Source organism: Triturus cristatus, chromosome 1_2 (genome assembly GCF_964204655.1).
Source record: "Triturus cristatus chromosome 1_2, aTriCri1.1, whole genome shotgun sequence".
Taxonomy (NCBI): Eukaryota; Metazoa; Chordata; class Amphibia; order Caudata; family Salamandridae; genus Triturus; species Triturus cristatus.
In genome coordinates this window covers 771,140,841-771,166,859 of record NC_140580.1, presented here as the reverse complement: position 1 = coordinate 771,166,859, position 26,019 = coordinate 771,140,841, and the positions used below count along the sequence as shown (strand labels likewise).

At 42.7% G+C, this 26,019-nt stretch overlaps 1 protein-coding gene across 2 annotated transcripts in view; it reads right to left on the bottom strand.

Moving 5' to 3' along the window:
• FRMPD2 (FERM and PDZ domain containing 2) overlaps nt 1-26,019 on the bottom strand; it is a 503,133-nt gene that overhangs the window by 394,376 nt on the left and 82,738 nt on the right. For both annotated transcript variants that reach the window (XM_085608774.1, XM_085608775.1), the window contains exon 2: nt 1,163-1,289. In XM_085608774.1, coding sequence (XP_085464900.1) covers nt 1,163-1,280 — 118 coding nt within the window. In that variant the 5' untranslated portion in view covers nt 1,281-1,289. The remainder of the gene's footprint in view (nt 1-1,162; nt 1,290-26,019) is intronic.

Here is a 26,019-nt window from a genome sequence, read left to right as displayed (position 1 = left end):
GACATTCAAAGGTGACAAAATAAGAATTAAGTCTGATGAAGGTCAACTGATTAAATCATATTAAACTTCATCCTGTTTCAAACTTTACGAACACGTGTCTTTGTTGAATGGGCCTTGCTTTGTTGGAAGACAGCTCACGTGCAGATGAATTTACGTGGAAAGGATTAAAACAATGCTCTAAATGGACAGACCAGTCTAAAGGGAGAGTAAGGTACTCTGAATACATACTCATAGCAGGGATATAAGAAAGGTTTGCTCATTTAAAGCACTGGAGCGTAGTATGTTTAATCCAATCATGCTGTGAAGTAGAATGGTACATTTTAAGGCATTATTTTGGCGGCAATATCAGAGTGATGACAAAAAAATCTTTTACATGGCCATTTCATTTAGAGACACTGCATCTGATTAATACCCACTCTTTTGACATATGTACTAATTGTCAAGACAAAATCATGTGAAATAAGGTTTGCATGTGCAGGCAGGAGATATTATGGCCTTGTTTTATTGTAGATCATGAAAGTTGATTACTGTATATTTGTCCGATACAAATGGATTTAATTTGTTTACTTGTAAAGGGATGTGGAAGAAGCACAACTTAGTCCACCTGCAGGCATTGATCAAGGGCTGTCAAGCCAAGATCAAGGGACAAGCACCCAAAGACCTCCAAATACTTCATTTTAGAAGAGGGATCTCTTGGAGGCTACAGTAATCATCTTGTTGACTTCTTAGCTTCATGTTCTAAGGAATTGCAATTATTTAACAGTAATAATGAAAGTCAAGGAATCATTTCTTGATACTTTCCATTCGCTTGGTCCTCTACGATAGCAGAAGTGTGAAACAACAAAGCTCCTATGATGCTGAAAGCATTTTCATTCTGAGGTGCCAGGGTCATTGTCTCAAACATTTCTACCAATGATGAACATACACCAAAGCTTAATAGTACTTTCTTGTGCTGTTTTTCAAATGCCTGCTCACGAAATTCAGATATTGCTGAAGGTTCTTCTATCATTGTTATGTGGAATTAAGTTCGGAACCTTTTTATCACAACAGAGAATTCACTGACTTTCTCCCGGAGGTTTGTATTGGAGCAGAAATTGCAGAATAACCCGTTTTCACAGGCTATCATGAGAGGTTTTGCACACAAATCCCAACTCACACTCACCCCTGTTCAAGTCTTCCAAAATACGTTCTGACACCAAGAGTAACAAGGCCCAAATCTCTTCTTCTTGCAAAGGTCCTCCACGTGTTTGTAGAACATCAGCCAAGGTCACGCAGCTCATCTCCCAAACCTGTGGGAGGGAAACACCAGCCTATTACTGAGAACTCACTACATTCAAGGAGTGCGTCTGAGAAATACAAGCATAAAACCTGTGGAAAGGATATACACACAACAGCCAACAAGGATATACACACAACAGCCAACAAGTACATTATATCAAAGTGAGGCACCAACCAAAAGATAAAGAGTCTAATAATTCAATCAAGTTTCTTGCATGGTAGCTTAAATTAAAGTTCAAGAATACTGTTCCAAAAACAGGAAACCTCACCCGGCCCTGACACGGAATGCATTGTCAAACTGACCACTCTTTCTCGATTATGTAAGTGGTGCTGCATGGATGTTCTTAGTTGGTGGACCGATTTGTCTGGTTACTTCCGTTAATGGAGGAGACTCCTCCATGCTGACAAGTTATGCAACCCCCAGCAGCTGTATGGCTGTTGATGAATTGCTACTGAATGGGCAAATAAAGACTTTGGAGAGGGCACAATCCTGAGTAACAGTGGAACTATTTGGAAGGTAAACTTGAAAAGGCTGAAGGTTGTCCGATTGCCCATTAAGACACGACCGGACAAAGCTGAGGCATGAAAACTAGGGTTGAGTGACATTGTAATTATGGCCTGTAGTGGAGAGTATTTGGTAAATTTCACATTTCGCAAAGTAGTATGAAGTTCTCTGATATTGCCAGTGGGTAGTGTAATTACACTTTGCCCATTTTTAGGGGAGAGGAGTTGGCCTAACGGCTAGGGCGGTCGACCTCGAATCTGGTGAACTGGGTTCGAGTCTCGGCAATGACGCTGAACATCCTGTAATTCTGGGCAAATAACGTAATCACCCCATGCCTAACAAAAATGCATGTGTGCTATGTATAGTGCTCTGATACCCGATACCTTTGGGTTAAGTTCGCGCTATATCAAACTCAGTAAAATAAAAAATTAAAAAGTCAGCAGCCAGATGCACCACGCAACATTATGCTGCAGGAACTTGTTGCCTGGGGTCAGCTCAATGTCAGCCTCATGATCTCCATTCCTGCTTCAAAAAGTTACTCTGTGATTTTCTGCAGAGGAGACAGGAAAATAAGCGTGGAGTCTGCAAGGGAAATAGGTAAGTGGCTGCAGGTTTTGTCCGTTTGCTCCACTGGGAAAGTTCCTGCAGCTGTGCAAGTACAATAACAGGTTTAAAAAAAAAACATTCTTCAGCATCTTTCCATATGTGGCCTCTTTACTAATGGCAGAATTTTAATTGGAGGGATAAGTCCCACCATACGGAATTCTAAGTGTTTCTGGACCCAGAATTATCAGGTCGTCAAGCTCTGAAATAGATCATTTCAAGCCTAGAGACACCAGACACTGTTACATGCTGCAGGGGCTGTAGGTAGCTTCTGCATATATGCCAACATTTTAGAAGAAGAAAACAGGAAATTTAAAAAAAAACAGAGAGAATGTATTTCTCTCATTGACTTCTATTGAGTGTGAGGCCCTTATCAGATCTATTGTCATGTATGGGACTTGCAAGTGTGCTGCTGCAAGGTCGGATTTCAGAAAAGCAAAAATACTTCTTTTTTCTTTCCTGTCAGGAGCACGGAGAAAGCGCTATAGCAGGCAGAGAGACTGTGACAAAAATGTTGTGTACGAGCCTGTGGGTGATGGTTGCTGGCAGTGCATACTCCGAGTCACATAAGACCGGTCCCTGTCGGCCAGTGGTTAATTTGTAAAATAAAAAGTGCTGGGGCTCTGCTCGGGAGGCAGCGCTAACAGGAGAAATGTGCTGGTAAAAACTGCCTCCTCACTAGAGCCCTAGCACTTATCATTCCATAGAGGACTTGGCATAATGGCTAGAGCTGCCGATTTTGGAGCTGGGGAATGGGGTTTGAGTCTCGGCGTGGCGCAACATCCTGTGATTCAGTGGAAAATAAAGTGCCTTCCAAATGAGTGTCCCCTTAACTGGTGCTATAAGCACCGGTGCTGAGAATCAGGTGCCGGTGCTGAGCACCGGAAAGCACCTGCTCAAATTAAATCAAATTAAGCACTGCTGTCGGCAGAAGTCCACCGAAGAATCGGGTTTTTGCATGCAGGAATTGAGTGGCAGAAGACTAACCTTGACATCGGTAGTCTTCCGCCTGAATCGGAACGGTTGGCATGTATGCCTCTGTCAGTCCCATCTGCAGCACAAGGGGAGAAGGCAATGCTCCTCCCCGACAGGTTCAAGCCTGCCATGACCCACTGTCAACCCAGCCAAGTCCTGCACTTTGACTGACCCTCCGACTGACACGTTCCACCACCTCGGAGCAGGAGGAGTATCTAAGCGGTTTTCTCACTAGATCTGGTTAAAACTGCACAGAACAAAGTTCACTATTACCGGGTTCATGTAATTATTCCCCAACTTGTGAGAAAAGATGTAACTGCCAGAAACTGGATCATGGATACCGGCCAGAATCAGAGATTCTGGTCCAGTGTTTGCAGGAATCACAGCAGAGTAGTGGGGCAGAGGAGGCGAAACAAAATAAATAATCAAAATAAAACCACTTATCTGCTTCTCGCCGCATCACCGACTCGGTGCTCTTCTGCTGCTGCTCTGCACAGGCTCGTCTGTGGCCAATCCTGATGCTCTCTCATGTTTGAAAGCAGTGTCAGGATTGGCCTGAGTGCTGTTAATTTGCACTCCCAGAGAGACTGGAAACCTGTGCTTTGCTGTCTCAAACCTGGCAATAGCTTGGATTGGAGACAGCTCAGTGCGCATGTGTGTTTGGCCGGCCTGAGACAGCCCGCCAAACCCACATGCACACTGACAACAGTGCTGCACACCACTCCACCTCCAGCCTCACAGCCTGTCATCGTATGCCCCGCCCCCCAAGACTCGTTGGTGCTGAAAAATAAAGCGATAATAAGCCTGTGTTATTATTGTTTTATTTGTTGAGTTTTGGGGCAGCTGGCGGAGGAACCTCCGCTGTTTTCGTCCCTCTCTATCTTACCGTCATATACCAGCACACCCGCAATGAGGGCTTCAGCCAGCTGGCAAAACATTTAAAAGACAACCACCCTTATGCATCAAGCCAAAATCCAGTCGGTAAAATACCGATTCCTTATTAGCTCCCGGTATTAAGTAAAAAATACCCAATCCCAATGCATCAACCCAAAAGCAGAAATCGGTATTTAAGGAATCCTTAAATAGCGATTCATTAAATAGGGATTCCTTAAATACCGATTCCTTAAATAGCGATTGCATTTAAGGAATCCCAAAGTGAGATTCCTTAAATGCAATGCATCAAAGTTAAAAAATTAGCGATTTCGCTAATAAGGGGAGCAAATTACCATGAAGATGAACTGCATGGTAATTTGCAAAAACTTTGAAAAATGCACTTTTGTGCATTTTTCAAAGTTTCATGTTGCGCACACACATGCCCTTAGAGCATGTGTGTGTGCAACATATGTGCACATATCATTTTCAGGGGTGCAACAGGGTGTCCTTTTGACACCCTGGCACCCTTGAAAGTGCTCCCGCTATTAGCGATTCGGTAATACCGAATCGCTAATACAGAATGGCTTTACATTCATTCCTATGGGCCTCCAAGCCCATAGGAATGAATGGGTAGGTATTCCTTATTACCGATTCGGTATTACCGATTCGGTAATAAGGAATGTTAAGGAATCGCTATTTGAATAGCGATTCCTACATGCATAGCCTTTTGCTATTCCTTATTAGCGATTCCTTATTTTTCGCTAATAAGGAATCGCAAATGCTAATGTTGATGCATATGCAACATGAATTAGCGACCCGCAAGGCTTTGCATCTCTCACAGCATTAACAAAGGCATAAAACATATAGGAAGAAACACTTTAAGCTTCATTTAGAGTTTGCAGAAAACAAGTCCAATATGAGATTGTCAGATTACAACAGTTATATTATGCTATTCTTGCTTAAAGTTATGTAGAATTATTTAAATGGGTAATAACACACTTTGCACTGCAAAATATGAATATTACCACAATCTAAAGGCTTGGGTTAACAACTCAATTTATAAATGCAGTAAACTAGTGGTAAATGTGAGTACCATTAAATGGCTCTACATTAAGGCCAAAAATGTCCTTAGCTTGTGACCATAGCCATTTACAATCCAGAGCTTTTCCAGCTTAAATTAGTAGTTGGTTTAGACTTGTTTGCAGAGGTTTGTGGCGGGCCATCTTAACAGCATATGGAACGCCAACCGGCATGCTCTGACTCCAGCTTCACCCTCTGGTGCTTATTTAGAAATTGGCATGCTGTGCTCTGTTCTGCCAGGGTGTAGAAGGGATGTAATCACTGCAATGGAAATCTACAGCCTGTCACATGTAGAGGGGTGGAGATCTCTCTGCTGTCACTGGGCCCACCATCGCAATGGTTATTTTGGAGGCATTTACGCTTTGCTGTGTGGGCCCTATGTTTAATGCACCTGCGCAAACATTTTTTTTCGCTTTTGAAAGACAAACTCCCAAAGAGGGAGTCTGTTTTTAAAAACAAAAATAATGGTCCCTTCACGAGAAGTTTTCTCCTAGCAACGACCCCACATGCTGGGGCTTTGCTCCCAAAGTGTGAGTGTCATTTGTTCGATTTCCTGTTGAGGACCGCCATGCTTTCCCTGGAAGTGCTGCACAGGAAAAAAATTACATTGGAACGCCCATGCTAAGTAGGACTGACCGTCCTATTGAGGATGGGCTTCCAATGTCATTTAAGCCTGATGACCATTGACCGATGGGTCAATGTCTGTTGAATTATTGGTCAATGGTTTCTGTTGGCAGAGGCAACGGAGGCGGCTCTGCCAACAGAAACTTGACATCACCCTTGACTAAAAATAGAGCATGGAAATTGTGAGTTTGCCAGACAGGTAACGCCGCCATATATGTGTTGGAGTACTCTAAACAAGGCCCTTTGTTTCATCTGATCTACGTTTATCTCTCAGCAGCACAAGATGCAGAGCATGGAGCATTGCTTGATGCAAGGCTACTATGAAAGTAATACAATGTTAGCAAACAGTCAAATCTTTAGAACTGCAACTTATGAGTCTTTTCTGGCACTCTCCCACTTTTTCCATGTTCTACTTTCCACCTCTTTCATTCGCTCCCTATGTGCCTCACTTTCTCCCCTATTTTTCTCTTTCTTCTTGCTAGTTTACACACATCCTATATGTGTTTCTTTGTTATCTCTTTTTTCCCTCCCCTCTATTTCACTCTCAGTCTTTCAAATTATTGCCTTCGTCAAAATGTTATTCTGAATTCATTTTGTGGGGAGTTTGAGCTTCTTGGCACTAAGATTAACACACATTGTAAAACAAGAATAGACGCTAAAACAATAACAAAAACCAAGTTAGTTGGAGATAACACAAACCTCAACAGGGGATGCCATTGCTTAAAATGTTACATTTTCGCCTTCTTTCTAAAATTCAACCGATTAGATTTCGATGTGCCTAGGAGATGTGCCTAGGAGATGCTGTAGTGTTCTTTAGTTTACCTGCAGGTTTGGAGAAGACAGCGACCAACTAGAGGTGTACCAAACAAAATTGGAAGCCAGACATTCAGCACTCTTTGTGGTAGATGGCCTTACGCATAATTATCATTACTTTCAAACAGACGCTACTGAAAAACAAAGTCAGTGGAGGGACCTGAGCATTTGAGAAATGAGACCATATGTAGAGATCCCAGCGATCAGCCAAGCAGCAGCATTCTGCACCAAAGAAAGGTGGTGGTGGATCTGTACTGACCACCAATAAATGCAGCCGCGTTTCAATGAAAGGGAGTTGTGTTTGAGAGTTCTCAACTGAACAAAGCAGGGGCAACCTCAGGCCACTGCACTTCAAGAAACAACTTGGGGGGTAATCAGTATATACATTTTTTAAATCGGATAGCTTCAAATATCAGGTGATAGCCAGGCACTTGGTCAGAGCCTCAATAAGTGAGTGATGTGATGTGATGAGCCAAATATAAGCTGGGTGTTGTGCATGTGAAGTCTGTTCCCAGCATGATGTAGTAGTTTTGGCACTTCCTACTGGATTGAATTGAATAGGGGATAGAATTGGCCCTTTTTGGACACTGCTGCTTAGTTCTTTGGCTTCTGAAGTGAAAGGTGAAGGAGAAATTTGGCTTGTTCATTCTCAGCCACAAAGAATTTAAACCCCTTTAGAACCACACCCGTAAAATTGGCTTTTACCAGAGTCTTGATCAATATGTGATGGTTGAAGGTGTTGAAAGTGAAAGACAGATGTAACAGAATCAACACTCCAATACCACAGCATCAACAAGCCTATATTAACCACGTAGCACAGACAGCACTTCGGTCTCGAACTGGCAGCCTGACAGGAAATCTGTTAAGAAGGAGCCATGAAGTTCACCAGACTGTGCAAACTGTGTAGCTGACTATGAGATCTTCTCCTGAGCTTTTTTAAATAAAGCAGTAGAATGATCAAACAAAAATTGCTTATACCCTCCAAACTCATAGCGTGCCTATTCAACAGCAGTTCAACTACTGCTAACTTCCGTGCTCCAAAATAGCACATTTGTGCAAAAAGCTAATGAGCAATGTAAGAAGTTCATTTATTAGAAATGGACACAGCTGCCTCATATTTCCTGATGGACAGAGGTCTGTTAAGAAACCAGCGCCATCATTTCTTTTAATAATGGGCATTAGTTGATATTACATAATTGGCTCAAAGAGATCCACAGAGTAGTCAGGGCCCCATTGCAGATTGGGTGGTATGCACAACAATCTTTAAAAAGAAAGTGTATTACTGTTAATCCTTGTAACACAGTAAACACTACAGACGATTCACTTGACACGTATTTCATTAAAAGCAGGATATGTGATGAGCTGTAATAGAAGATTTTTCAGCAAAAGTACACCTATACTGTTTTGCAAGTCCTGCAAACTTACATTAGCTCTCAAAACAAAGGTAAACAAAATTGTTAGATTTCAATAGGAGATTTTTTCCTGGCAAACAGTTTGCAAGTACAGTGATAACATGTTAATTTCTAATGATTCTACATTAGCAGATGCTATCTACTATTGCAGTCAGTTCTGCACAGGCAGCCACTCAGGTGTCTGTCTAATTTCAATGTGGGAGCGATTCAATTACTTGGGTATCCCATCAATTGGATATCTCGGATTAAAGTATTGTGCACACGTAGACTGTGTTCAAAATGAAGATGAACAACATTGTGAGCCAAGAATTTGATGAGAGTTTATAGAGATGACCACATTGACTGCAGAAACGAATCTCACACAACATTAATGCAATTGATGCTCAATAGTATTTATATCAAAACAAAACTAAGGACATCTAAAAGAATACAAGAGGTAATATGGAAATTGCCAGGCCAGAAATTAATAAGATATATTTTGTTCACCATTACTTACAATATTGGGAAAAAACCCTATATGAGGAAAACTATCCGTTTTATTCAAGGAGTTCCACAACACCCTGCAAAAAATGACACATTAGAGTACAATAAAGGACCATACTGCCTGAATGTTTTCTCATCTCAAAATTCTCCCTAGGCTTCTCCAAAGATTATTTTAAAACGTTTTGGGCACAAATTCACATTTTATGTGGAATCATAAATTGGTCAATGTGTCCTATGATTAGGTTTGCCTCAAAAGTTCCAGTACCAGACTTTTGATTTTACTTTTTCTTAGGCAAATATGGTGCCCCTGAAAATATTATTTGAACCAAAACACATCTCTTTGACAAGATTATCCATCCTAATATGACTTAAATAGATTGATTTTTATGCAAATTTGGAAATTCACAAACATTTGAGAAAGTCAAACCAAAGATTATACATTTTGGGCCTTATTTATGAGAAGTGTTGCATCGCTGCGAGAAAGCAGTGATGCAACACTTCTCAGTGCACCCTCCTTGCGACACCATTGATGTGCCGTACTTACAGTACGGCGCATCATGTTACAAAGAGTTACAGATACATCATACTGACTTATTTGTATGCGCAAAAGTGGCGCATTGCTGAGATGTCTGAAAACAGACATAACTCCAGCAATGTGTCCTTTGAAGGGCTCATGGCAGGCGTAAAGTTTTGACGCAATGGCGTCCTAGAAGTGGTGCACTGAAATCGTATAGATTTCAATGCGCCACTTCTATGAGGCTTTGATGTGGGGTAACGTAGTTTAGGGGTTTACGAAGTGAAGCATCTGCCTAGATCCGTCACTTCGTAATTATGGCACAACATGGCGCATTATTTACTCCACCACCGCAGCGTCACAAAAAGTGACATAACAGCGGCATAAATGTGACACACGTGCTCATAAATAAGCCCCTATACACGCTGGGGTATAATATGCCATGCAGGACAAGAAAACATACTATTATCATTAACATCTTTCGTAAGCCTTGATGCAGTCATGAAGTTACCTACGCAGAGAGATAAATTATGTAGTGACTAATGATAACAGAATATTTATTTTTTTACAAAGAACCCTCAGGTTACCAATCACATTTAGCCAAACGTTACCAGGTATATATTACTCTTCTTAAAAATGTTTTCTCATATCCGTACAACCAGACAGAAGTTTTGAGGGTTGCATACATATTATTATTAAAACTGCTTCTATGTAATTAGAACAAATAATGTTAGAATGAATGACACAGTTGAAATCAAAAGGATACATTCAAATAGTTCAAAATGTGCTTTTGTTTTGAACAATTGACATGTTCAGATCATTTGGTTCACATCTATATTCGGTAACAAATATATTGTAGGACTAATCCAAACCGTAATCACAACAATCTGTTTTACCCTAAACGTAACCATAATACTAACAATAATCCCAATGTAGCTAACAACTTGATTTTCCTATAATTGATTTTTATTCATTTGGTTAAAGCTATATGTAATTCAAATCAAATGGTTTGAAGTAGTGACTGTGGACTTAGTAACATAAAGGCATACATTAATAATCTATTCCCTCTTTCTTAAAACAATCATAGAATGTGGGTTCTATTATGTCTAAATAGATGAATACCATGGACAGATAGCTCTGTTGTATCTTTTTATGTGCAGAGTTCTCCTCCCTGACAGTGAGTGTGAAGGCCCTTTGTGAATCACGCCATAGGACTTTAAGATGGCCACCACCATCTGCAAATCCTTTAGGAGTCATGTGGCTCCCCAGAACATGCTGTCCTTCTTGCCTTTAGTCAAGTGGTTTGCATAGCAGGTTGCTCAGAGACACAAGGGTTGTGTCCAGGCAGTACATACACACAATGCACCTCGCCATCCTCTTCTGCTCTGGAAGACATGCATGTTTGCAAGATTCAAAGGAGTTAAAAATGGGGCACTGGTACATAGAGGTAACCACGTCCCACACCACATCCTGACAGCATCCCCCAAGGGCCGGCTTGTCGATGGCTAGGTTCCTGGTTTATCTGGATAGAGACTGTAAAATTCTCTAAACAAATGAAAAGCATGAAGATTGGAAGCCGGGTCCCATGATTGCTCCTCAGGGCTGAATGCTATTCAGTTACTCTACGTTCAATCCACTAATTACTGCAATGACTTTCTAACAATTTTGCATCCTAAATTGCATGTACTTCATATTTCTTTGTAGCATTAACAGTGCAGGATTTGGAGTAGGACATGTTGCTGCAGAACAAGGTTTAAATAAGGACACATTAAACACGTCTTCAGCAATCACCAGGCAACTTTAGATGTTTCTTATGGACAATGTATTTAAATGTTACAATCACAATAACTATATAAGGATTTGTCTGCCTCTTGTCCATTTTCTCAGTAATCCTGGTTACAAGGCAGGAAAACAAAATGTTAAGCCTTGAGGTTCTGTAATTCTCGAGTCTGACTCCATTTTGTTCTGTGCCACCATTTTGTGTTTCCCTCACGTAGGCCTGTGAAGGTAGCCTGGCGAATAAAGTGGCCTGGCCTTCTTAGTTCATGTATACATTAACTAGGTTTCTTTTTGACTCTGAAATGAACTGTAAGAAACTGACCTCTGCACCTGAAACTGACCCCGCAAAGCCAATTTCCCTGATCGATCTTTGTCTGAGATTGCCAATCAATGTTCAGGACATTGTTAACTTTTAGTTTCCTTGCACATGCCTTATCTTGTTCAGCATCTGTTACTGTTTCTTTTTTTATGTTTCTTCATTACATGGGTTAGGCTTTCAATTATAGGTTTGTCCGGCTTGTGGAGATTGAATTTGGGACATTCCTAATAATTAACTTTTGGGTTGGGATACTGTAAATTGAGTTTTTGTTATGTGACACTTTGTTTGAAAATGTACCTTATTGGCTAGAATTTTGTGCAGTGGGTGTACATTTATAATGTGAATATTGGGTATAAAAGGAGACGTCTCGCCTTAGTAAAATGAGCAGTCTCCTGAGAATTTACACCGTGATGTATTTCTAGGATCACTGTTACTAGCTGCAGCTAATAAACTTGGTCTATGATGCCATCCAGAAGTATTCCGTGTCTCTGTATACCAAGACAGGTGAACTCGAAGATCTTAGGCGTGTCCCTGACGTCGCTGGGTTAAACCCCGGTTCTTCAACTGGCGCCCAACGTGGGGCGACTTCAGCGGTACTGGTCCAAGCCCGAAGATTGTGAGGAGCCCCGTGAGGAAATTCTGGAGGACGGCTGCCACTTCATCGACCCCTGCATGTCGACGTGGACCGAAGGTTTTTTTCTGCGAGGCTGCCCCTTTCCGACGGCTGCGAAGGACTGCTGCATTGACTGTCGCCCTGTCTTGGACCCTCTTGTGATGATTTGTAAGGCGAGACGTTAGACGGTCTTCTGTTGGCGTGACAGACATTTTGGTTAAGTATAAGTGGGTCGCTCCCACGACTTTGTTTTGTTTCTTGGTTTTGATTCGGCCATTGCAATAGTCGAAGCCGGGGGGTTGGTATATTTGCGAGTGTATCATTTTTTATAACCCCTTGAAGTTTGAAGCAAGACTAGTGAGCTAAAAGATGCCTGGTTTTAGCAAATTTAGGAAATGGTTTTGTTGTAGTTGTAATAGGGATTCCCGATTGGAGGACTCATGTCCGATACCTCCGGTCGGAACTCCAACTTATGAGCTCTATTCAAAGCATGGTGTAGGTCCCATTACCTTTAATGAAGTATGGGTCCGTTATACAAGGAAAGATGGTGTTTTACGATGGCCCCAACATGGTAGTTTTGAATCAGATGTTTTAGATAACCTAGAAGTTGCGCTATTTAAGAAGAAAGCTCGGCCGGCGATGTTTGACTCTTTCCGCCTTTGGCGTAAGGAAGCCAAACAGCGAGAAATTAAGCAAGCTAAGAGAGATAGGAAGGAAAGGAATATATCGGTAATGCAAGCTGCTAAGCAGTTTAAGGAAGATGAAGAAGATCGTGCGATTGAAGTGTCAGATAGACAACATTGTATGGCCATTGACAAATGTTACCCGGCTTTGCCACCTCCCCTTTCAAATGTGACTGTAGACCATGAAAAGGATCCTTTGATGTCACATTTACTGAGATTACCACCCCCTTATGTGCAGGGTGCTACTGCACCTCCGTTACCTCCAGTTGTTGCACCCCTTGTTGTCGTTCAACCCCCTGTTGTTGTTCAGCCACCCGTTGCTTCACAGGTGGTTCTTCCTCCCCCGGCGCAGCCCCCTCCAGGGCCGCCAGCCTTGCCACCAGCCTTGCCTCAAACTCCTTTGCCTTACACTCCTTTATCTTCGACTTCTCTTATTTCTGTCCCTACGTCTCTGTCACCTCAAAACACTTTGTCTCCTGTCCTCATGTCAACTTCTCCTTCTGCTCGGCAACGAATGAATGAGACTGTCACTAGTCTTTTGTCTCCTTTCTTTGGGTCACTGAATATGACCCCTTTTTCTGAACGTAAGCAGAGACGTAGTCAGCTCCCTGGTCCCGAAGAGCGGGCAGTGTTAGATCTCCTTGCTCGTAGTTGGGTTTCGAATACCTCCAAGTACAGTCCACAAGTGGTTATGGATATCTTCCTACAGTGGGAGGCACCAAAACAAAGGTATGTTTTTGATGTCATGTGTACCTTCCTTCGTCAGGAGTGGGAAGATAATGAGTTGGGTTCAATTCCACTGGAATTGCTTAATGTTCAGTCTGAATTTGCTAAAGGGACGATAGTGGCTTCCGATGTTGAGGAAACGGTAGAGACACTACTCACTTTTAGGTCTAGACTTCCACCCCAGTCATTGTTCGAACCTGACCCTTCTATTAGGAGAAAAGTGAAGCAGTATCCTATGAGAGAGGTTCCCCCTGTATGGAGAGAGGCAGTTGTGGCTGATGCCGCTCATGGTATTGCGGCTGCACCGGCTCATTTTCAGCGAGTGTGGGTGCATGTCCCTTGGAAGAGAGCTAAGGTCCTGGCTCTTAAGCAGACTTTGCCTGACCCCCGTAAAAATCCTGCTGGTTATTATAAGGAGTTGTCTCAGACAGTTGATGCGTGTGTTATGAATTTAGCTGACATAGATATGTTGATGGGTAATGTAGTTCCTCAACCCTTGTGGGCGAAGATCCGTCACGAGGATCACGCGCCAGAGTTAGGAGATACGTGGGTTAATATTACTGCTGCAGATGGTCGGCAGGTAGGAGGTGCCAAAACTGAACCCTTAGTTGCAGAACTACCTGGTAGGATTATTAATTTAATGAAAACTATGATGCCTCCTCTGCGGGTGAATTGGGACAAGTTAGCAGCATGCAAACAAAAGAAAGATGAGAGTGTGTCTGATTTCTTCACTAGGTTTGAGGAAACATTCATTGATCATAGTGGTCAGGATATGAGTACAGAAGGTGGTCAGAGGTTGTTTGTAGATAAGTTTGTTTTTAATTTACTTCCTGAACTTCCTAATAAGTTAAAGGACTCTGAGAGTTCATGGGCTGTTTCTTCTTCGGCTCAGATATTGGCTACTGCACAATACTATGAGAATAAAGATAAAGATGAGAAAGATAAAGTAGAGAAGAAGACTAGAGAATTAAAAACGAAAGTTCTTCTGCAGCAGGCTTATCCGCCTCGCCCTAATCAGCGTCAGTTTCAGCAACCTTCCCAGTTTCAGCAACCCCCACCGTTTCAGAAACTGTTGCAGAAGCCTGAGTCTTTTGCTTCGCGACTCCCGCTAGGCCCTAATCAGTGTGCTTATTGTAAAGAAGAAGGTCACTTCAAGAATAGTTGCCCGATCTTGCTACAGCGTGCGAATGGTATGTCTGGTCTGAGAGGTCGTGGTGGTTTCCAACAAGTACCTAGGGGTAGGGGACATGGTACGTTTCCCCAGAATGAACGTTCCTTTTCCCCTCAGAATTCTATGAATTATTTTGACCAACAGAATGTTCCAACCGTCCAGTCCGCTCAGTACTACACTGATGATTATTATGTTGGAAGTGAGAGTGCTGGTTTTAATGATAGTTAGGACAGCCATGGACAAAGGGAGGGAGTAGTGTCAGTTCCAGTAGACCAGAGTGGACCTTATGTTGAAGTGATTACATTAGGTGTGGAAGAACCTTTTCTTTTGGATACTGGTGCAGCAAAGAGTTTTATCATGCACTCTAAACTCCCCGGCGCACCTTTGTCTGGCTTGACCAATGTTTCAGTAGAATTTTCTGGCGCCCCAGTTCGTAATCCGGTTTCTTGTCCTTTGCCCCTTTCAATTGGTCCCTGTGAATTGGAGGCTCCCCTTATTCTAACGACGGGCTGTGGCGAGAATCTGTTGGGTTTGGACTTGTTGAAAAGATTGCATGCGACATTACATTGTTCTCCTTCGGGAGTACATCTTACGGTGGGTAAGAAAGTGATTTCCCCGATGTATCTGTCTAAGGATCGCCTTCCACTGGAACTGCGTTCTCTCCCTGATACACTTTGGGCTACAGGTCCCAATGATGTTGGTCTCTTGCAGATTCCACCCTACGTTGTTACCCTTAAGTTGAATGCTAAATTACCTCCCATTCCCCAATACAAAATTTCCAGTGATGGCGAAAGAGCTCTTTTAGCGATTATCTATGATTTGGTTGAGAAAGGTGTGGTGGAAGAAACGAGAGGTAATGTGTGTAACAGTCCTGTTCTGCCTGTCCTTAAGCGTACTGACTCTTCTCAGCCACCTGTGTATTGGTTTGTGATCGACCTTCGAGAGGTCAATAAGATCGTTGTGCCACAGTTTCCTAATGTCCCGGACATTACTGCTTTATTGACTATGATCCCTGCCTCAGCTGCTTGGTTTTCTGTTATTGATCTGAAGAACGCTTTCTTCAGTATTCCGATTGCTGAGGAAAGTAGGGATATTTTTGGTTTCTCTTTAGAAGGCCGCAGTTTCCGGTTTAAGCGCGCTCCTCAAGGTTATTGTGAGAGTCCCTCCATTTACAGTCAGGCTTTGAAAAAACTCAGCTTGATACTCTTGCATTGCCTTCTGGTGTTACTCTTATCTAGTATGTTGATGATCTGTTGGTTGCTGCTGATGATGAAGAGATTTGTAAAGTAGTTACTCTTTCTTTGTTGCGACACCTGTATGACCTTCATCATAAAGTGTCACCTTCGAAGTTGCAGTATTGCCGCCAAGAAGTGACCTACTTAGGTCATCTCTTGTCGAAGGAGGGAAGGCGATTGACCCCAGAGCGTATTCAAGCGATTGCCCAAATGACTGTGCCATGCACACAGAGAGAGGTGCGTGCCTTCTTAGGTATCACCTCGTATTGTAGACAGTGGATTCCGAATTTTTCTTTGCTAGCGAAACCTTTGTTGGCACTTACTCTTAAGGACACACCACGCCCTCTTCCTTGGTCTGACGAATGTCAGAAGAGTTTTTCCGAATTGCGTGATGCATTGTGTTCTGCTCCGGTGTTGGGTACCCCCGACTACAGTAAACCTTTTACACTTTATGTACACGAGAGAGAAGATTGTGCGTTGTCAGTGTTGATGCAACAATTTGGAGACAAGCAGCGCCCAGGTGCGTATTTTTCAGCTACTTTAGATCCGGTTGCTAGGGCGTTGCCTAGTTGTCTAAGAGCTACAGCGGCAGCGGCTGTTTCTATCCGACAGTCTGCTGGTTTGGTATTGGATAATACATTGATTGTGATGGTCCCACATGCAGTGGATACCCTATTGAATAGAACGAAGACTCAACATCTTACCAGTGCGCGTTTGTCAGCTTATGAGTTGACGCTTTTGGCTAGCCATGTGCACATCAAGCGGTGCAACACATTGAATCCAGCTACATTGTTGCCGATTTTTGTAGAGACAGATGCTCAGGAAGAGCATGACTGTTTTCTCCGGACAGAGGAGGAAACGAAGGGTAGAGTTGATCTGAAAGATACTCCTCTTTCGAATCCTGATGGTACCCTATGGGTAGATGGTTTGTGCTTTAAGCTTCCGAATGGGGAGACGACTGCAGCATATGCTGTCACAACTTTGCACACGATTGTTGAAACAGCACGTATTGCACAGAATTCAGCGCAAGCAGCGGAGTTGATAGCATTGATTAGAGCTTGTGTGTTGTCAAAAGGAAAGAGAGTGAATGTTTATACTGATAGCCAATACGCATTTGGCGTGGCTCACAGTTTTGGTCGCTTGTGGAAAGAGAGAGGATTTCTTACTTCCCATGGTACGAAAATTCAGCATGGACAATTAGTGAGTGAACTTCTTGAATCACTTACTTTGCCGACCCAAATTGTGATAGTGAAGTGTAGTGCGCATAAGAAGGTTACGGATGATGTGGGTCAAGGGAATGCGTTTGCAGATGAAGTAGCGAGAGAAACGGCGAAAGATGTCACGAGTCGGATGTATGTTGCAGGTCCTGCCAGATGGGTTGTGGAAGGAGGAATGTGTGAAGATACAACAGAAAGTGTGAAGATGATTCAGCTACTGAGAAAGAATTGAGTATGTGGAGAGAGAGTACGGGAATGTTGGCTTCAACAGGCTGTTGGGTTGAGTTGTCAGAGCACCAGCAATGGTTGTTGCCGGATGCATATGTGCTTCCGGTGGTTACTATGGCTCATGGGTTGGCTCACATTAGTTCAAAAGGGATATGTAAGTTGTTGGCTCCGGTTTGGCAGAATGGTGGAATTCCTAAGTGTGCTGAGAATTTGGTTAAACACTGCATGATTTGCTTGATGCATAATCCTGGAAAGGGAACCCCAACTCCAGCGGGTCATTTTGCTCCTCCAACGTATCCGTTCGAGGTGCTGCAGATAGACTATATTCATATGGAAAGATGCAATAACTTGAAGTATGTCCTTGTGGTTGTTTGTGCCTTTTCCAGATGGATAGAGGCCTATCCCCTAAAGGATAATACTGCCTTGTCTACAGCCAAGGTTTTGCTTAAAGAATTCTTTCCCAGATATGGCTTGCCGAGGATGGTATGGAGTGATAATGGAAGTGAATTCGTGGGTCAGATTATGAAGAAAGTATGTGCGGGTCTGGGTATTAAACAGAAATTTCACGCTGCAAATCACCCCCAGTCAGCAGGCCTGGTCGAGTGCTATAATGGCACTCTGAAGCTGAAGTTGGCCAAGGTGCAAGCGAGCTCTGGTCTTACATGGCCCGATGCCTTACCATTGGCACTTTTGTCCACGAGAACGACAGTACATTCTCGCGTGGGACTTAGCCAATACGAGATTGTTTTTGGACGCCCAGCGAATGTCTGGGGTGTGCCGAGGCCTAAGAAGTACAGTGATATTGAGTACCCTATGTTGGTTGACTACTTACATGATTTGACTGCTAAATTGCGTGTTCTTCACCAACAGGTCCATGACACTTTGCCTTCAGTTTCTGTAGACGCAGGCCACACGATTCAACCTGGCGACTGGGTTCTAACCAAGAATTTCCAGAGGTCAAAGAGCTTGGAACCAAGATGGACCGGTCCATACCAAGTCCTGTTATCAACTCGGACTGCTATTAAGGTGTTCGGCAAGAAAAACTGGGTACATGGTACCCATTGTAAGAAGATACCTTTGCCCTTACCATACGATAAGTGGGTCCGGGAAGGTGTTGCCGATTCCGAGAGTGAAAGGGTTCCGAGATTTGTACCTTTTAGCGATGCACATCTGGAATGGACTCAGTCAGAACGTGCGGATGATAAAGTCTTGCAAGAAGCTGTGCCGCCGTGTTTGAAACTTGATACTACGCACCCAGAGACACTCATTCAGGATCAAACTGTGCCTGGTAAAGAACGCTAAACTTAAGGTCTAAAAAGGACAAATAAAATTTGAATTTTTTTGTGAATTACACTCTTTCAGACAAGAGACTATTTTTCTTTTTCTTTTTTGAACCACCATCCGAGTTCAGCTGCAGGGTCGCGGTATAAGAACTTAAGGGGTGGCCCACGTATTGACGAAAAGTCTGCGGTTCTAGGGACGTCTAGGACACCTGGAGGCACACTTGAGTGAAGAAGGAAAATTGCCGCAAGAAGCACGTTAGAGGATGGAGTCTTTTGTAACTGAAAGAGATGTTGAGAGAATAGATCTTAAGACAAGATTTTGTACATTGATACATAGCAAATGTTTTATAATATTGTCCTTTTTGATGTTTTTAAGTATCACATTAGCTTGTGTGGGTCGGACTATCTATGCTCCGACTGATTTGCATATGGCCATGTCTGAACTGGGGTGGCAGAGTGGGCTAAAGAACGGTGGTGGATTAAACCCAGATCAGTTGACTGGGGGTGAGTGCTTGCAATGTTCAACACTCCATCCATCATTTCCTTTGGTTTTGCTTTGTTCGCCATAAGTTGGCAGGGTATGCTCAGACGTGAGTCCCTTGCTCACTTTGCCACTGGATTCAAGCAAGCCTGGCTGAAGACGGCTGAAATGCCAGAAACCGGTCCTAGGAAGCTTGTTTCTGGTCCAGGGAAGACATGACTTGGCAGTTCGGGCTGGACTGTTCCCATGAGGCACAGGATCAGACTGATTTGCATATGGCCATGTCTGAACTGGGGTAGTAGAGAGGGCTAAAGAACGGTGGTGGATTAAACCCAGATCAGTTGACTGGGGGTGAGTGCTTGCAATGTTCAACACTCCGTCCATCATTTCCTTTGGTTTTGCTATGCTACACAACAGACATCTGCACCCACCTCCCAACCTATGCTTTCTTTCACTACTGTTTCTTTGCACCAGTTTTATACATTGCCTGAACATGAACAGACAAGGAGATCAGAATTTGTCAACAACTCGTTTATACAGTTGTTGCATCAGCATCAGTTAGTAGTAAATACCACTAATTGTTGGGTTTGTGGTCTTATGCCTCATACGACAGATAAAGGTATGCCATATGTGGTTTTGCCTTTTTCTTTTAATGGGTCTGTGTGGGCTTTTCAGACCATGTTTATCTATGCAAATGAGGTACGCCCCTTACGTTCCCTTAAAGATAACTCGAGCAATAGTGCCTTAATAAGGGGAATAGTAGCTATGATCCGAGATATTGATGCATATAATGCTATCCCTAAGGATGAGGTGCAGGCTTACGTTGGTTGGAATGTGACTGGATATAGTACCAGTTTGACAGAGAAGGAGAGACGAAAAAGGTCTCCCCCTATTTGGATTGAGCCACACCGAGGCCACTTTTGTTTTCCAGGTAATGGTCGGAATCCGAAAGCTCAGCTAGGTAAGAGTGTGTGTGCTCAAACCTATGTCTATTCATCTCGGACTTCTCCACCATTTGTGCCAGCTAAAGGCACATATTTTGTTTGTCATGACAGAGCCTACACATGGTTGCCACCTGATTTTTCAGGAACGTGTTATGTGGCGTTTCTACTTCCCCCTACATACACTACTGCTTCAGACTATCAGAGAATGAGATATGGTAGAGGTGTCTTCAATAAGGAAGATACCGCAGCACACAAAGTAGGAGATTTCTTCAAGGGCTTCTTGCCCTTTTGGGGTCCTATGATCAATAGTAGGCATATTCGACAGCTTGTCTGCGTTGTTGAAGCTACTATTAATGAGACAGCAGGTGCTCTTAGTAATGTTACAGCTGAGCTTCAAGCGGACCGCCTTATGACTTTGCAGAACCGTATGGTATTAGTCATCATACTTGCAGATCAGGGAGGAGTATGTAAATTGATTGGATCCAGTTGCTGTGTTTACATACCAGATAATGCCCCTACAGTGTACCAAGCCATCTCTAGGTTGTATAAAATCTCTGAGTCTATCCATGTAGACGAAGGAGACTGGTCATTGGCGGGATGGTTTTGGGGACTGCTGTCCAAATGGGGATGGAAGATTTTGACATTCCGTGGTATGGTTTTAACCATCCTTTTCTCTTGTTGTCTTTGCATCCAGTGTGGTCCCGCCATTAGTAGTCTTTGTGCTACTATGTGTGTTCGGAGACCTGTCCCGAGAGAAGTAGAGAATAATAAGATGATGCTACAGCAACACCTTGATGACCTAATGAATATCGACATAGACCTAGATTCAGATTAACATGAGTCTTAGGTTATTGCCTACGTAATGGCAAAAGGAGGGTCTGAGGTTCTGTAGTTCTCGAGTCTGACTCCATTTTGTTCTGTGCCACCATTTTGTGTTGCCCTCACGTAGGCCTGTGAAGGTAGCCTGGTGAATAAAGTGGCCTGGCCTTCTAAGTTCATGTATACATTAACTAGGTTTCTTTTTGACTCTGAAATGAACTGGAAGAAACTGACCTCTGCACCTGAAACTGACCCCGCAAAGCCAATTTCCCTGATCGATCTTTGTCTGAGATTGCCAATCAATGTTCAGGACATCGTTAACTTTTAGTTTCCTTGCACATGCCTTATCTTGTTCAGCATCTGTTACCGTTTCTCTTTTTATGTTTCTTCATTACATGGGTTATGCTTTCAATTATAGGTTTATCCGGCTTGTGGAGATTGAATTTGGGACATTCCTAATAATTAACTTTTGGGTTGGGATACTGTAAATTGAGTTTTTGTTATGTGACACTTTGTTTGAAAATGTACCTTATTGGCTAGAATTTTGTGCAGTGGGTGTACATTTATAATGTGAATATTGGGTATAAAAGGAGACGTCTCGCCTTAGTAAAATGAGCAGTCTCCTGAGAATTTACACCGTGATGTATTTCTAGGATCACTGTTACTAGCTGCAGCTAATAAACTTGGTCTCTGATGCCATCCAGAAGTATTCCGTGTCTCTGTATACCAAGACAGGTGAACTCGAAGATCTTAGGTGTGCCCCTGACGCCGCTGGGTTAAACCCCGGTTCTTCAGCCTAGGCTGCTGGAAAGCTGACAAAACAACTCAAAGCCCAAACATTTTTCAAACACCCCACAGCCTACCTTCAAAATGTGAAATGGAATTCCAAACCACCAGAAAACTATGGTTTGTGGATAGCTAAGTGGGAAAAGCACAAAGTCTGTCTTCCAGAATTAATTCAATGGGGCCATTGTGGATCTTATGATCAATGAATGTGTGTGCTGGACCCCTTACAGCTCTAGTTTGTTCTCCATTTTCATTGCTGGGATATACTGTTGCTTGGACTGGAGGTAGCATCTAAGAGAGGTTGCCTAATGGTGTTGCATTTGAGGGGTTAGCCAGTGAAGAAATGTTGAGGTGATATGGTAATCATGTAACCATGGGACCTGGAACACCCACCAGTTCCATCTAACATCCGAGGAGCAGGTATTACGTTTAGGGTCCAGCTGCACCTTTAATGCTGATATCACAAGACCCATAGGGGTCAGGATATGGTGCAAACAACTCTGATATAATGGTAACCAGTCTCTGCCAATGCAATTCTATGTCAAGAACAGATCCAATTAAAAAGCACTCCTGGGCCACATAAGAGGTTGCACTATTGTGCCACAATGTTTACAAGAGGCAGGGCAATATAAACAAACCACACTCGCAGTTGTGGATGTCTCCTTTAAGTCTCTGGCTTTCTTGTGAAGCATATTTCAGGTTCAGACACTGTCAGTTGGCTGAAAACTCAAACTCTAGTGGTGTTACATCAGACTAAGTGCCCCATGTTTCCTCCATGCAGATCCTGATAGTTGAGGCTTCAACTTGTTTTTGGTGTCAGGCAACTCTTCTCTTTTCCTCTCCATGGATGTACATATCTCATTTTTAATAAGGGCATCAGGGCTTTACTAGTGTACTAGGCTGGGAGACTTACCCAGCAAGCTCCAAGTCTTTTTTCTGCACAGACGTACCTCTGAGCTGATGCTACAGAGCTTGCTGCAAGTCTAGGCTAATATAAATAATTGGCATTTTAGAATCAGTTCTTAACCTGTTATGTAGAAAGACATGGTCAGTAAAAAAGATTCTCCATGTTCACAATTCATAACTACGGACAGCCAGTGCTAAACCCTTCTGTATGGGTATTTCCTGCAAAGAGTGATGGGAGCAAGCAGGTAATTGTCAAAGGAATTCATTCAAGAGGACTCAAAGAGATGTCCCACGTGAGGTAGCTCTTGTTTCCATACCTCTCAGAGCAGCGTACAAAAGGGAAGACAACAGATGGCATCAAGGGTATTTATTGGGTAGCAAAAGCCCGGACACCCCTTGTATGGATAAGTTACCTCTGTTCTCAACAAGAAGCCAAACCAGCAAAACCCATTTGTCCTTTGTTCTCCAGCAAAGCTCAGGCCTGGCAGAGTGTCTTTAATGATCCCCACACACCTCTCAGATGGCTACATGGTTTACAGTGTAAAGCTACATCAAGGGTGTCATGTTTACACAGTGAACCTGGAGATGGGCCCTAAACTTCTGCTACATTCACCATGTCTTTGTGGAGGGCACATCCACCCTGTACAGATGGGTGGACATGAAAGAGTTAAGTTGTGGGGGACAGACTGGATTTTACACAGGCCAGTTGGCAGACCATCACCCTTCTCTCATATTGGCAAACCATCTCCCAGTGTGATTGGTAAGAAATGTTGTATGTCAGTCTTAAAGTAGTGTTTAGTCTCTCCATAGATAGGAGAGGTGTGGGTAGACATATTCCACTAAGGATGTAGGTACACACTTTTGGTGTTCCCTTGTCCAGTACAGCCATCTGCTCTGCTTGACGGGCAACATAACATGGCATACCCTAATTCAATTTTCATATTTTCAAATCCACTGAAGGAAAAACACAGTTTTCCTTGATATGCAACAACTTTCAAATAGTATTGTCCAACTTATGTTTGAAAAACAGTTAAAGTGGTACATTAATAGCTGGTGTCAATCTTCCATTTCTCCAGTTGCTCAAGGGTGACAGCCAGAAGTGAAAGCATGCAATATAGCTAATAAAGTAGAAACATCTTCAGAATTGCAGAGCTCTGGTCCGATGTGTATATTATGATATAAACAGTGAAAACAGAAAAAACTGGAAAAAATGCTTAGTATCATGGGTTGCAGGAATCGATTCTGTATGTGAAAAATAAGACATTCAAAAACATGTAGTTAGCAAGTACTATTGCCCCAGAATGGAATTTCCAGTATAAGGTAAGAAGCAATTCCAATGCCATGATTCAGAAGCCAAAGGCAAAAGCTGATATCTGGTGACAAACCTTAATTATAAAACACAGGAGACAGGTCTCAACATAAAACCTAACATCCCCACATCCAGGAAACATAAAGCAGCACATCACAAGTCCTAATTTGAAAAGAAAACATCTCCACACCATAGTTAAAACTCCAATTGCGGACCCTTGGTTGGTACAAAAAAGGCCTCTGATTTAAAATACCATTACCATTTCTTCTGCAGAGCTTGTGGTAAAAAAGACAATGAAGATAGAGCCTCTTCAGCTCTAACAAAAAACACCATACAAATATTATAATTTTCATGGGGCCCCCAAGAGGCTGCTTAGGCACCAAACTTGTGTAACCTAAAGAGAACATTGGGATAATGCAACAGTCAAAGTGATTTATTACAGGTAAGTGATTAAAACACTTACTATACACTTACTGTAAAAAGAAATATGTTCAAGGTGCATAATGGTTATTACTACATTAATATTGATGTAAGCGTTCTTAGTCTTAATGTTAAGTTCTGATCTCAAATGGGTATAAGCATACCTGAACAAATGTCTCTATCACAAATTATCAGAAATCATAGTAAGATGTTTACTCTCAATAAATCAATAATTCACTTAATTTCTGAAAATTTTGAGATATAAAGTAACTTGTTTCTTCTGATGAGCAACTGATGGTTGCAGGTGTGGCCAACAGCACTTACTTATGGAGGTCATCACTTATTATTCTTCAACAAACTTTCTCCCACAGCCAGACAGTGAAAGACACACGAAGAGGAAAGAAGGAGGAAAAGAAAGAGAGAAAAGCCATGACAAAAGGAGAAAGCAGGAACCTTCAAGAGTGAGACGAAGGGGCAGGGAGGCTCTGGTGGAGAATTAGACTCATGAGGTGAAATCAAGACTGCGCCTTAGTATTTGGCACCCAACCTTCGATTGCACCTCTTGTGAGCAAAGCTTTGGGCGTAGAACCTATTTTATTATAAATTAACACTACTGATGAGCATCACTCAGCATTTGCAACATAAAAAAGAGAAAAGTCTCTATCAGAATCATAAGTTTCAGAAATTAACTTTTAATAACGGTGGCAAAGAACACAGTTACTTCCAGAGGTTCAATAAAATTTGTAAAACACTAAAAAATCTCATTCTTTTTGGTAATTCCGTTTTTCCTACATCTTCATAAACAAACTATTGCCTGATAAATTGTCTATACAAAAATTAAAATCATTAAGGAGCCGATTATGATCCCGTTCGGAAGGGCTCCCAATCAGATTCGGGCTTGCCAAATCGATTCCAGAACACTTGTTGCCGACCGAATCGTACCCAGTTCGGAACGACCGATTACGATGCCTGGAAAACCACTCGGGCTGTCCGAATCGGTTCCAAAAGGCATTCGTACAGGTCGAGCCTTTTGGGGCTGGTTCATACAGCTCTATGGACACGGTTTCCGAGCAAGCGATCGCGATTACAGATTTAGACAGCCATTCCGATTTGGTTTGCCCTGAACGAAACTGTTGTCGAAATTGGTCTTTCGGGGCCCGTAGCAGGCCCCCCTTCACCCAGGGTCTTCCAAATCAGGCCCGTAGGGGTACCCAAGGGACCCCCCTTTCCTACCATGCACAGTATGACAGGCACCAAGGGGTGCCCGCCACAGGGTGTACGATTTTCCCCAGCACCCCTTCTTTCAATGGGAGCCTGTGTTCTCGTTCAGAACACAGGCTCCCATTGAAGTCAATGGAAGTCTGACCAAATCGTATCCGGATGCATCCAAATCACTCGGACAGACTCTCCCGATCCGAGTCGTCTGGAAAGCATTCCAGAACTGATTCAGTCGAAATGCTTTCCGAACGGGGTAGTAATCGGCCCCTTAGTTTTCTTAACATTGGCTAATAATTGTTGCAAAAGCCAATTACTCACAGCAGCTGCTTTGCAGGGACTCAAAAATTAACCAGTAGAGGTTAACTCAAAACCAATACATTTATTGGTCTAGTTTTCAAATTCCCAAATCTCAGAATTAACTACTGATTTTTACATATTCAGTGAAGTACTTTTTAGACAAGTAGGTCATGTACCTCGTTCATTGACAAAAGAGTAAAAATATCCTCCTGAGTAATAATAATGTACTCGCTTGAAATATTATGAAAAAAATAAGCAATGGAATGCTGAAAATGTTTAGAGAACTACTGCACCCCTCATGCAGTTGTATTTGTATAGCACAAACCTACCTACGATGCAATGGAGTGTATTACATTACATGGGATTAAATGATCACTACAAGATTGTGTACATCAAGTGGGGATTACACAAATACAATTTCACAC